We start from the raw sequence: 14,102 nt of genomic DNA, 5'->3' as shown, positions 1-14,102 counted from the left end.
TAAGTTCTTTAAGATTGGGTACCAATGCTGGCGTGACCAGTCTGGAGCAATCAGTATCATCTGTGGTTTTTCTTGTCTGGCTTTTAGGAGTACCTTTGGAAGGAGAAGCAGTGGTGGGAAGGCATAAACTTTTAGGCTTTTCCAGCTGAAGGAAAGAGCATTCACTTTCCATGCTTGTGTGTGATAAGTCCTTGTGCAGAATTTTTGTAGTTGGCAATTAAATGGAGAGGTGAAAAGATCTATGTCTGGGCACCCCCATTTTTGCATTACCATGCTGAAGATTTGTGAGGGTCCATGATATTTCTGCTTAGATCGTCTGCCAGAGTATTTTTCTTTCCTGGCAGGAATTGTGCTTGCAGATGAACTTGATAAGTTAGAGCTGTGTTCCACAAGGTCATGACTTGCCTGCATAGGGGATAGGAATGAATGCCCCCTTGCTTGTTTATGTACCACATTACTGTGGTGTTGTCTGTCTTTAATAATAATTGTCCTGGATGCAGAATATCCTTGAAAGCTGTTAGGGCATTTTGAACAGCCAACATCTCTTTTTGATTGATGTGAAGATGCATTTGATCTGTGGTCCACTTGCCCTGAATACATTTTCCTGACATGTGTGTTCCCAGGCGTAATCCGAAGCATCTGTTGTTAGAGTCTGCCTTGCTGTGGGTAGAGTGTAAGGCTGACCCTTGTTGAGGTGACATGCCTGTGCCCACCATCGAAACTCCTGTTGTAGGCAGGGAATTATTGGTATTACTGTTTCTAAACTGAGAGTGCTGAGTCCAAACACTTTCTAGGTACCATTGTAATTTCCTTATATGCAGTCTTGCATATGGAATTAGTAGTATGCAGATTGCCATGAATCCCAGGGCCTGCAGAATTTTTCTTGCAGGGAGATGGGACTTTTTTGCCAGCAAATGAAAATACTGAGACAGTTGTCCTCGTTTGTCTGGCGTGAGATAACTCATCTGGGCCGTTGTATTTCAGCTGGCACCCAGGAATATGATCTGTTGTGAGGGCACTAGTTTTGACTTCTTTTCGTTTACTGTGTACCTTAGAGAAATTAGCAACCTTTTTACAAATGCCAGATGCTTTAGAAGAATGACCTTTATCTCTGCTTGAATGAGGCAGTCGTCCAGGTATGGATAAATTTGAATTCCTTTTTGCCTGCAAAATGCAATTACTGGTGCCAGGCACTTTGAAAAGACCCTGGGAGCAGTAGATAAGCCAAAGGGCAGTGCAGAGAATTGGTAGTGCATTGTACCAGCTTTGAATCTGAGGTATCTTCTGCAACCTTGTCTGATAGGGACATGCAGGTATGCCTCTGAGATCCATAGTAACAAGCCAAGCCTTCTTGCCCAGCATGGGAAGAAGCTGCTGTAGTGTCAACATTTTGAATTTCTGAACATTCAGGTAAGTATTTAGAGTTGAAAGGTCTAGTATGGGTCTCCAGGCTTTGTCTTTTCTGGGGACCAGGAAGAGTCTTGAGTAAAATCCTTGTCCTTGTTCCTGCTGTGGTACTTTTTGAATAGCTCTCATGTTCAAGAGGGCTGAAATTTGTTTTTGAGCCTCTGCCCATTGATTTTGTGGCATGTGTGGCATTCCTTTTAGCCTTGGTAAAGTGTGAAAGTGGAACCTGTAACCTTGAGACACAATATTCAGAACCCATTTGTCTTGGGTGACTGTTTGCCAATTTTGAGAAAAAAGTGCTAGTTTTCCCCCTAAGGGGGTTGCCAAAAGGGAAGTGCTTGGCATACGAAGGAGGAAGTCATTGGGACTGTTTCCTGTAAGGTTGAGACTTGTCCTCACCTCCTTTTGGGGTTGAGGTACCCCACTGTTGTTGTGTGTAAGAGCCTTGGGGTTGAGATCTGCCTCTTGGGCGTCTGTATCTGCCTCTCTGTGGCCTGTCTGTCACTGGTAAGGACCAATTCTTTGTAGGCCAATTTCTGCTAAATCGAGGTAGCTGTACCTGTAAGAAATCTTTGACTGTCTGCATAGATTTAGCTTTATCCTCCATTTTCTTTAACACCTCTTCTGCCTTAACACCAAACAAGGTATCATGCTGTAAAGGAGCATCCAATAATTTTGCCTTAACATGGTCAGGTAAACTCTGTTCTTTTAACCAAGCATGACTTCGAATCACAGAACCTGTAACTGCAGCTCTACAAGAGGCCTCTAAAGAATCAAAACCACATTGCAGAGTATGTTTTCCCACCTGTTCAACTGCATGCAATAAATCCTGCATTTCTTTATAGTTAGGAGCTTCTGAGCTTGTAAGCATTTTCTGTTTTAACTGAGCCATTAAATATTGTTGGTACTTAAGCATGTGAAACTGACAATTTGAAGGAAGGGTCAGCATCAATAAGCCGCTGGAGAACAGGCCTAGCAAAATGCTCTTCCGGTCCTGGAGAATGAGTAAATCTTGTAATGTTTACTGAAGTCTGTACCAAGAAGCTGCCTCTAGAACAATTATGAAATCCTCCCCTTTTCAAAAAGTCTTAAAAGTAGCCATAGCTCTGGTACAGTGAGCTCTGACCTTCTGAGAGAGGGATTTTCCATGGTGAGAACAAACATGGATGGAATGAGAACCATTTAGAAATTATCTATTTTGATACTGGTTGTCCTTTATTTCTATCAAATAAAATAAAAGATGGTTAGAAGCTTTAATGTCTTTTGTCCTGTCAATGCAGTATCCAACTTGCCTGTGGATATCCAGAGTAAGTAGGATTCTCTCTCCATTTTTTTTTTTTTGTGGTTCAAGAAAAATGATGGGGAGTTGGACAGTGCGTTTTCAAGTAAATTCAGAGATAACCACAGGAATAAAGAAAGGGTTAACTCTTAACATTGGCTCATCCCTATGAAATATGAGAAAATGTTTAATCACCATCACAGCTTGCAACTCAGACACTTGCCTAGAAGTCCTGAGGGCACGGACTGAAACAGTTATCCATGTCAAGAAGTTCAAGTCAGCCGCATACACTGATTTAAAGCGTAGAAGAGTGAGCATTTCTAAGACAAAGTTAAATTTATAAAGGGAGCAGACTGTCTTCATTGTGAAAAGATAGGCAACATCCTTTCAAAAGTGCTTTACTTGAAATAGGGAAGAAAAAGAGGCTCTAAAGTCAGAAAAAGCAGAAAGAGGAACTTTAAAAGATGAGTAACAGTGGCCTAATTTTAACAATTCACAGACAATGGAGAACCACAGAGGTTCTTGCAGCAGCAACCATTAAATCTCTTCCATTTGGTTAAATGGGATTTCCCAGTGACAAGTTTTCTAGCCTCCTATAATACCTGCTCTGCATCCTCTTAAATAAGGTCCCTAAGTGGGATCAAAATTCTATCATCCAAGCAATCAGATTAAAGTTGCGCAGTTTGGGTGATCACTTGTCCTGTGTGATAAATCAGTTCTGTGGGAAAGTTTGTGGTGCTTAACCTTGTCCTTGGCAGTTTTCACAAGAAGGGAGAACCAATATCTTCTGGGCTATAAGGGAGTTATCAAGGTGAATGTTGGAGAGTATTTCTGAATTGTTAAAATAACTCTGGTTACCAGAGGAAGGGGGGTAGCAGAGAGGAACATTCACATCCATATAAAGGAAAAGGCATCTATCTTTCAGGTCTTTTTGCAAGGTGTTCTGCAGCAACAGTTATTTAGCTGTCCTTTGTGAATGGATAACAGTTCTATTTGGGGAGCTCCACTCAGGAGAATAATTTTCTGGAAGACGTCTGGGTGTAACATCCATTTACTTGTAAGGGTCTGGGGTTCTGGTTCTGCTCTGTGCCAACAGGATATGGGTAAGCCTGGTGGGACTGACTGTGCAGATTTGTAATCTCCTCGGCTATCATGGCTAGTCTGCAAAGGAGTAAGACCCAGTCCTGCTTGTTTGTTTATGCACCACATAGCACTGCTGCTTTCTGTAAATACCAAAAGAGGTCCTGGAGTTCACAACTCAAGAGTATTAAATGCATTCATCAAGGTCACTATTTACTTAATGTTTGTGTTTTTTTTTTTTCTGAAGTGATGGTTCCAAATTCCCTTCCATATTGATTCCCTTGAACACTGCAACCCCACACAAAGTCTGATGGATCCATCATTACAGGTAGGGAGGGGTGGAGACCATCAGATTTGGATTTAAGGTTTAATTCAGCCACGCCACCACAAGACCTACTTCCAAATTCCAGCACTAGAACTGAAAATGAATTAGGATGGTGGGGCACAGTCCAGACTGACTCAAGAAACCACTGTACCATTTCTCAAAAGCAATCTACTTAGTGAAATCATCAGGACAGCAAAAGCAATACAGAAAAGAAACTACAAGATAATCCCTTCCAGCTGTCCATGTTTGGTGGGAAAACTCAAGGAATTTGACATAGCAGAATGCAAACTCTTCTGTCAGAAGATAGCCATCCTAAGGGAAGCGCACAGTAGGTATCCTAGTAATGTCTATATCTGTGAGAAGGGGAAAAGAATATATCGCCAGACTTGGATAAAAATTTAGATTTTGAAACATGCTCATGACAGGAAGAAGTGATCTTTGACAATTATAAAAACATTATGCAAAAATAAGGCAATCTTTCTGCAGCCTGAAATAAGCAATCACTGCAGCTACACATTTTAAGACTATCCATGGAGCTGTAGAAAGCCTGAAGGGTAAAGAGAATAGAAAACTGTAAACCAGGTACAGGAAAACCTTATTTAGGGTCTGACTTCTCAGTGAATGAAATAAATAAAAAGCAAAGAAGGGTTACGGAAAAACAGCGAGTCTGAATGAAGAGAAACCATTTTGAATTTTGGAACTTTTGTAAACAGATTAAGAAGAAAGCAAATCCAACAAAGGTGTCCAGATTCCCTCCTTTTTTAGATACTAGAAATGTTCTGGAATAAAATCCTTTGCCTTGTTAAGATTTTTTTGACTATTTCCAGTACCTAGAAATCTAAACTGATTTGATTCCATTCAAAGTGGGGAAAAAAAGAGAGACTGTTAGCTAGGCTGTGTGGATGGCCAGGGTTGGGAGGGGAGGGGCTCTGGATGAGAATATAGTCATTCAGTTTTCATGGTATGGTATGGAGGCAGAATTTTTGTCACTTTTTTCTTTCAATCATATTGTTACTTAACATTTTTATGGGATTGCTTTTTCCTAAAAAATGCCCTGGCCTGGAAGGGTTACTTCTGTTGTACTTTGGTATGAGAGACTGAAAAATCTGCCTGACCCCTTAAATAAAATTCTCTCTCATCAAGGCAATATAAAACCTCAGCTGAGGAAGAGACAAACAAAACTATTTTCCCACAAAGAAGCAGTTCCTTGTGTACATATTCAGGGACATTTTGTAATTTCAGCCAAACATATCTGTACGTAACAGAAGCCATTGCAGCTACCCGGCTAACATCATCAGCTGCATCATTTTCACCACTTTAGGGTATGACTGCATACCTGACACTGAAGAAATTAAGTTAAACTGAGAAGGATTTCCTTTAGGGAAGGGTAAATCAGTAAGAATCTTAGTCATATCTGCAAAGGGTGAAACAGAAATTTACTCATGACAGCTTATCAATTTATTGGCCTAAAGGCCAAGGAAGAAGATAGATAGACATTTTCCCATACCTGTCAAAAGCCTTCCCATCCTTGACAAATTAATCTCAGCAACAGCTAGTTATTCAGAATTGGACTCTCTGGCCTAATTAACTGGCAAAGTCAGGAGTAAGGGCTGCTCTCTTTGTGCAGCACAACACCAAAGAATGTGCTGCAGTGGGGTGCAGCTGCTGAAAGCATGGATGCGTCAAATAAAAAAAAAATGCCAAACACTTATGAAAGAGAGAAGAAAGCCAAATACAAAACCACCAAGGAGGGTCTCTGATGTTAGTTACGTCTGGAATTTAGCACAGGCTGTTTTAATGCTACTACTGACAAAACTACAATAGCACAGGACTGAAAGAAACTCTACTACCCTGCATCCAAAAGAAGATATTCTGACATCACCAGTAGCAATGCTAAACAGGTGGCACATCAGCCGTAAGGCTTAAACAAAAGCAGTCTGCAAAGCAAAATATCACAAGTCAATAATGAACAAATGGAATCGTGTAAAAGAACTTTACAAAGGCTACTGCTGAATCTGAGGAACATGGCAGCTTTTATATGGAAATACTAAACCTTTTGAATGGAATGTTTAGGTAAGGAACATCTTTGTTCAGACTCAACACCACTTAGTACTACAACAACATAAGTACCACCAAAATGCATTCTGCTTTGAACAATTAACTTGTATAGACTATCAACCTAAACTTAATACTTACATCCATGCACTCCCGCAGGTCTCGTACATATGCCTTTTCTGTCTGGATCAGTTCAGCCATTATAAACCTAACAAGGAAAACATCAGTTAACAGAAAGGACAGGACTTGAAAGCCTGTTATTTTCACAGTTCCTGGACAGTACAAGGCCATACATTTAACTTCTACTACTCAAAACAACATCTGCATTGACACACACATTTCTCATGTAATGCTGTAATCTAATCTACAAAAAATAATGAGAGAGCAATGCAAAAGTTTGTAGCTGGGGGCACTGCTGCTTTAATATAATAAGATTAAATGCATACATTGAAATGTACTACTAAAGGCACACAGAGCACGCATCACTTAAAAAAAAAAACCTGAGAACATTCTAAATGTAAAAAGAGAAAAAAAGCGTTTTTTATGTAACACTAAGGTAAGGGCTTGGCTTGACAGCTACATGCAATCTCATAAACTTTCAAAAGATCATATCTACCGTTTTCCTTTCTTTTTCGTTAGAAAAGACTTGAAACCCAAAAAGCAAAAAACTAGAAATGATCCAGATGACATTAAAGTAGACTTCCACATGAAAAACACTCATACAAATGAGGTGACAAACAAATATCCCCAGTCATCTCCATCAGGCATGTTAAACTTATTTTTGGTGACCATGCAATGAAGACAGGTGGTTAATTTCAGGTATGACATATGCCAGACCACCACCAACAGTTACAGTGAACAAAACAAACCAGGTCGAAAAAATCTAAATCCTACAAATTCTCTGAGAAAAGAATCTAAAAGGGATACCCAGCACTTAACCTGCAAGACTGCCTACACAGCTTATTTTACAAAAAGGGTCTGAACCGGAAACATCAGTTTTGAGAAACTATTGAATGCACGAAAATAAATCTTCAGCTAAACACCACAGCTTGTTCTCCGCTGATGAAACACTTATACCAGACAAGTGTATAGTTAAACAACCACTTTATTCAAAAAAAAAAAAAACGAACAAAAGTGATGAGTGCTTTCGGCTAAATTAGCCGCCTTCAGATCGTGATGAAGCAAACATATGCAACAGTTTAAAAAAACATGTAACAACCAATCACATTAATTGTATAAAGCTTATAAACCAATGAAAAACATTCACTACTATCTAAAGCATTAATTTATGCATAGTCCTATAATAGGTCACTTAAAAATCAACAGACCAATATATCACTAGAAAAAAAAGGGGAGGGAGGGTGAGTTAAATATTGGAAATGAAAAGTACAGTTTTGTACCTACCATAAATGTAGATGTTAGAGTGTATTCACTGCTGCAGTCATTACATTTGGGTTATCCTGCCATCAGGCAGTCCCCGCAGTCGTCCAGAATTCCAAAGTCTTGGTCCAGCGTCGGTTGCTGTCGCTTCTTCCCTGACGTCAGTGCACCAGGGGTATATAAGATGCAGCCGACGCCACTGACTTCAGTTTTTCTTGCCCGAGATGTCAGGTGCCCCCAAATAGGTAGGCAATACATATTGCTAATAAAACATACATAAAAAGTATAACCAAAACGTTCAGTTACCAGCAAATGCACCACATAGGTAGTATAGGGTAGAAAGGTATAGACAAGTCCCAGCTAAGAAAGAGGGGATGGAGGGAGGGTAACCTGGACTGCAGCAGTGAATACACTCGAACATCTACATTTATGGTAGGTACAAAACTGTACTATGTTCATCGTGTTTCACCACTGCAGTCATTACACTTAGGCTGAATCCCAAAGCTGAGGATGGGTGGCTGGAAGGATTTGGGGTGGCTATGAGGCCCTGCAGCACTACAGTGGCAAAGCCATCTCTGGATTTGGAATAAAGAGGCAAGTGATAATGTTTGGTAAAGGTGTGTGATAATGTTTGGTAAAGGTGTGCACTGAACTCCAAGTTGCAGCTTCCAAGATATCTTTGGTAGGTACTCCTATAAGATAGGCAGTTGAAGTGGCCGTTACCCTGGTGGAATGTGGCCTAATGTTGCTAGGTACAGTTTTCCCATGCTGTGTGTAGCAGAAACGGATACAGTGTCCTATCCACTTTGAAATTGTCTGCTTAGAAATAGCCTTTCCCTGTGATCCTGCAGCATATGCTACAAACAATTGCTCAGTTTTCCTGAAAGCTTTTGTTTTGTCCAAGTAGAAGCGTAACTGCCTGTCTATGTCCAATGAATGCAGAAGTCTCTCACCTTCATTCTGGGGATTTGGATAAAAAGTTGGCAAGTGAATAGTTTGGTTAAGAGCCACACTGGATACCACCTTTGGCATAAATGAAGGGTTTGTTCTTAAACAAACCCTGTCTTGGTGAAACATGATGAAAGGCTCCACTGCCATTAGTGCCTGTAACTCTGAGACTCTTCGTGCTGCGGTTATTGCCAGAAGCAGAGCAGTTTTCCATGGCACATTTTAATTCTGCTGAATTGGCTGGCTCAAAAGAAGGTAAAGTTAGTTATTCCAAGACAAAACTGAGGTCCAAGTTGGCGATGGTGCTCTCCAGGGTGGTCTTATGTTTTTAGCCCCTCTGAGGTACCGTTTTAGTAATGGATGAGAGAAAATAGGAGGATCTGTGTTGTAATGAGCCAAGATGTCAGAGGCGTGGATCTTAATGGATGAAAACAATAAGCCTTTGTCCAGCATCTCAGTTAAATATTGTAATATCTGAGGAATATTTGGGACAAGAGGGTCAAAGCGCAGAATCTCTTCCACTTTTCTGAATAGGATTTCCTGGTGCTAGGCCTCCTGGCCTTCAAAATGACATCCATAACAGCTTTAGAGAGAGGTGTTTGTCTGCTTGACTAAGGAATCTGCCATGCAGCCAGGTGTAAGGTTTTGAGCTGGCTGTTCAGAATCTGATTGTTCTGTTGAGTCAGGAGATGAGGAATTTGAGGTAAAATCCATGGTGGCCCTTGAGCTAAGTTCTTTAAGATTGGGTACCAGTGCTGGCGTGGCCAGTCTGGGGCTATAAGTATAATTTTTGGCATTGCTTGCCTGACTTTTAGGAGTACCTTTGAAAGGAGAGGCAGTGGTGGGAAGGCATAAACTTATAGGCTTTTCCAGCTGAACGAGAGAGCACCCACTTTCCATGCTTGTGTGTGGCAAGTCCTTGTGCAGAATTTCTGTAGTTGGAAATTCATTGGGGAGGCAAACAGATCAATGCCTGGGCACCCCCATTTTTGCCTTATCATGCTGAATACTTGTGGATTTCATTTCCACTCGTGAGGATCCATGATGTTTCTGTTTAACTCGTCTGCCAGAGTATTTTTCTTTCCTGGCAGGAACTGTACTTGCAGATGAACTTGACAGGTTAAGAGCTGTGTTCCACAAGGTCATGGCTTGTCTACAAAGGGGATAAGAATGAGTGCCCCCTTGCTTATGTACCACATAACTGTGGTGTTGTCTGTCTTTAGTAATAGTCTTTACTTTAATAGTCTTTAGTAATAGTTGTCCTGGATGCAGAAGGTCCTTGAAAGCTGTTAGGGCATTTTGTACAACTAGCATCTCTTTTTGATTGATGTGAAGATGCATTTGGTCTGCGGTCCACTCGCCCTGAACACATTTTCCTGCCTTGTGTGCTCCCCAGGCGTAATCCGAAGCATCTGTTGTTAGCATCTGCCTGGGTGTGGGTAGAATGAAAAGCTGTGCCCACCATCGAAACTCCTGTTGTAGGCAGGGAATAAGTGGTATTACTGTTTCCAAACTGTGACAGTGTTGAGTCCAAACACTTTTTAGGTACCATTCTAATTTCCTCATATGCATTCTGTCATATGGTATTAGAAGAAGGCAGAACGCCATGAACCCCAAGGCCTGCAGAATTTTTATTGCAGGGAGTTGGGTTTTTGTTGCCATCAATTGAAAGTACTGAGTCAGTTGTCCTTGCTTGTCTGGCTTGAGATAAGTCATCTGGGCCGTTGTGTTTAAGCTGGCACCCAGGTATATTAACTCTTGTGATGGCACTAGTTGTCACTTCTTTGTGTTTACTGTGTACCCTAGGCAAATTAGCAATCTTTTTAGAAACGCCAGATGCTTTAGAAGAATGTCCTTGCTCTCTGTTTAATAAGGCAGTCGTCCAAGTAGGGATATATTTGAATTCCTTTCTCTCTGCAAAATGCAATTACTGGTGCCAGGCATTTTGTGAAGACCCTGGGCACAGTAGATAAGCCAAAGGGCAGTGAAGAGAAATGGTAATGCATTGAGCCAGCTATGAATCTGAGGTATCTTCTGCAAGATTGTCTGATTGGGACATGCAGGTATGCCTCCTTGAGGTCCAGAGTAACAAGCCAAGCCTTCTTGCCCAGCATGGGAAGAAGCTGCTGTAGTGTCAACATTTTGAATTTCAGAACATCCAGGTATGTATTTGGAGTAGAAAGGTCCAGTATGGGTCTCCAGGCTTTGTCATTTCTGGGGACCAGGAAAAGTCTCGAGTAAAATCCTCGTCCTTGTTCCTGTTGTGGCACTTTTTGAATAGCTCTCATGTCCATGAGGGCTCTAATTTGATTTTGTGCCTCTGCCCATTGATTTTGTGGCAGGTCTGGCATTCCTTTTGGCCTTGGGAGAGTGTGCAAGTAGAACCTGAAACCTTGAGACACAATATTCAGAACCCATTTGTCTTGGGTGATTATATGACAATTTTGTGAAAAACATGCTAGTTTTCCCCCTAAGGGAGCTGCCAAAAGGAAAGTGCTTGGCATTTGAAGGGTGAAGTCATTGGGACTGTTTCCTATAAGGTTGTGACTTGTCTTCTCCTCCTTTTGGGGTTGAAGCACCCCACTGTCCTGGTCTGTAAGAGCCTTGGGGCTGAGATCTGCCTCTTGGGCGTCTGCATCTGCCACTTTGTGGTCCGTCTGACACTGGAAAGGACCATTTTTTTTGAAAGCCAATTTCTGCTAAATTGAGGTGGCTGTACCTGTAAGAAATCATTCACTGTTTGCATAGATTTTGCCTTATCCTCCATTTTCTTTAATACCTCTTCTGCCTTAACACCAAATAAAATATCCTGCTGTAAAGGAGCATCCAATAATTTTGCCTTAACATGATCCGGTAAACCTTGTTCTTTTAACTAAGCATGCCTTCGAATCACAGATCCTGTAACTGCTGCTCTACAAGAAGCCTCTAATTAATCAAAACCACATTGCAGAGTATGTTATCCCACTTGTTCAGCTGCAAGCAATAAATCCTGAATTTCCTTATAGTCAGCATGTTCTGAGCTTGTAAACATTTTCTGTTTTAACAGAGACATTAAATATTGTTGGTATTTAAGCATGTGAAACTGGCAATTTAAAGCCCTTACTGCTAAAGTTGCAGAAGTGTAAACTTTCTTCCCCCATCTGTCTAATGCTCTAGAATCCCTGTCAGAGGGAACTGGATTTTTAGCCGTGGAAGCCTTTACCCCTTTGGGACCCTGGGAAATAGTTTCTGGGTCAGCAACAGGGTTTTTAGAATGAAATTTGTGAGAGTCAGAGACTCTGTAATACCTGTCTGGCTTGACTGCAGCAGGGGGCAAAGAATCTGGATTTAAACTGGATTCAGAGAACACATCATCCACAATATCTAACACCGGCGGAATAGCAAGGGACCTGTGCTGAGGCAATAAAAAAAAATCTCTTAGCGTTTTCTTGGATTCTAAATAATCCTGGCCCTCCCAATGGAAATACTCCCTCATGGTATGTAAAGTTTCCCCAAAAGAGTAATCCTCAAGAGGAGAGGCTGAAGGGATTGATTCTTCAGCATCAGAGTCTTCATTGGGGGGTGGGGGTAAAGAGTATCCCTCGTCTGAAGAGGAATCAGAAGAAATGGAAACCTGGTCAGAGGAATCATAGTCTGTATCCTGCCTAGACCTTTTACCAGGAGGGGGATGGGAACCTCTGATCAGAGTAATTAGGTCTTCAGACATTTTCAGCATCTGTTTTTTAGGCATGGATGCCTGTCCAGGTGAATGCTGTACTTGCTTCTTTGTCTTTAATGGAGTTTTAGACTTGGTTGTTGTTTTGATGGTAAGCTGTGTAGGTCAGAAAAAACCCTCAGAAGCCGATGCCTGCTCAGTGGCTCGGGACCCATCTGAGGGGTTAGTTTCCGTATGTCCAATACCTTGAGTTTACAGACATATCCACGTGGGAGTCGGAGGCGGCCTGGGGCTCTGAGGTAGAGGGGGTCAGGGGCTGCGAAAGCACCTCACTGAGAACCGGCGACTGGCCTAGAAGAGGCTTCGTCAGTTTTGGACCACGGATGCCTGTCCTTATCCTTGTCTTTGTGTTTTTTATGTATTCTGGTCGTCGGCTGTTCCGACAGCATGGTATAATTGACCCTTCGGTCAAAGTAATGGCGAGCAAAGTCAAACAGACGTTTAATAGTGCGTTTGTTAAATCTAGCACAAAACCGACAGCTAGTGATATCGTGGTCTGGGCCTAGGCATGGAATACAGTAAGAATGAAAATCCTTATGAGGTATTTGCTTCCCATAAGAAATAGAATTTTTAACTTTTACTAACATCGGTCTGAGGCAAGAAAAAGTTTCCCCAACGGGGTACTTAGCTTTATTGAAGACTTCGGTTCTGAAATTCAAATTCAAAATCTCAGGAGCCGGCCGACCGGCACTTGCGAACTGCTTTTGCTTCGGGCACCGTGCGGCAATAAAGACTGAAGAAAATGGCATTGGCTGCATCTTATATACCCCTGGCGCACTGACGTCAGGGAAGAAGCGACAGCAACCGATGCCGGACCAAGACTTTGGAAGTCTGGCAGACTGCGGGACCGCCTGATGGCAGGATAACCCAAGTGTAATGACTGCAGCAGTGAAACACGATGAGCATCTGCAGGTGACGTAAGTAAAGAAAGCAGCCTGAAGACGTCTTGTATACACAGCAGTATTAAACATCTGTGACCATCAGATCCTGCTGCCAGACATCTACAAAAGATAAAGATACTTTCCTTAATCCTACTCTCTTCAAATGTACTAAAAGTCTTCCCTCTAACTTGTCAGGCATCAGTATGAGAAAACAGGCCATATGTCCAAAAGAAGGACAAATACATTTTTGTTATCTAGGCTGAACATTAACATACTACCATAATGCATGAAATGACAATAAAACCTACAAAGTTATTTAATGTGCAACTCCTATGGATCAATTTTAAGCATATGTACTATGCGAATTCTGAACATTAGTTGCTCATACTGAATAACTGACTTCATTTTGGATCTACGTTTGAAAAGGGGCACTTAAGATCAGCCCAAGTATCAGGTCAGCAAACAAATACTCTTAAGAAGAAAATATAAATCAAGTATGTATGTGCATTACTCTTTTCTGCGTGCAGACTTTCTTTTTTCTTCATTTAACTCATGCGCAGCATCACGTAACTTCACCTCTGATCCTGGTGCACTAGCTGGAATATTATCTAGCTGTAAACTTTTACTCTGCAAATAAGAATGAAAGACGGAGAATGAAGTTAGTTGAACCATGCACAAGTGACAATGCACACAAAGACCTTATGTAACAATCAGTGCATGGTCACTTACAGACTTGTTTGAGTCTGAGGAGATTCCCAGAGCCTTCTCTAAGGAAGTGCGATATTTTTCCATCCGTAGTGAAAAATCTCGGTATCGCTTATCTACAGCAGTCACCCATTTTTTTATTTCTCCTGCATGTGAATGCCCTTTTTCACAAAAGCCATCAGCCAACTGAATCAATAGTTTCACTCGTTCTTTGGTTTGCTGTCAAAAAAAAAAACAGCATTAAAAGGCACAAAATTATCATCAGTTATTCTATGAATTACCAACGGAGTTGTCTCCCTTGGAAAATTAAAGTCATGCAATACAAAG

General features: G+C 41.4%; 1 protein-coding gene across 1 annotated transcript in view; it reads right to left on the bottom strand.

The window, feature by feature from the left end:
* Positions 1-14,102, bottom strand: part of TRIO (trio Rho guanine nucleotide exchange factor) — a 5,137,669-nt gene that overhangs the window by 3,179,115 nt on the left and 1,944,452 nt on the right. Inside the window, exons 22-24 of the mRNA XM_044065600.1 lie at positions 13,800-13,994; positions 13,582-13,697; positions 6,288-6,354 (exon numbers count right to left, since the gene is read on the bottom strand). Coding sequence (XP_043921535.1) covers positions 6,288-6,354; positions 13,582-13,697; positions 13,800-13,994 — 378 coding nt within the window. The remainder of the gene's footprint in view (positions 1-6,287; positions 6,355-13,581; positions 13,698-13,799; positions 13,995-14,102) is intronic.

This window comes from Protopterus annectens, chromosome 3.part0 (genome assembly GCF_019279795.1).
Source record: "Protopterus annectens isolate FY-2018-M chromosome 3.part0, PAN1.0, whole genome shotgun sequence".
Classification (NCBI taxonomy): domain Eukaryota; kingdom Metazoa; phylum Chordata; order Ceratodontiformes; family Protopteridae; genus Protopterus; species Protopterus annectens.
The sequence above is the reverse complement of the archived record's forward strand: the minus strand, read 5'-3'. Positions and strand labels throughout refer to the sequence as shown.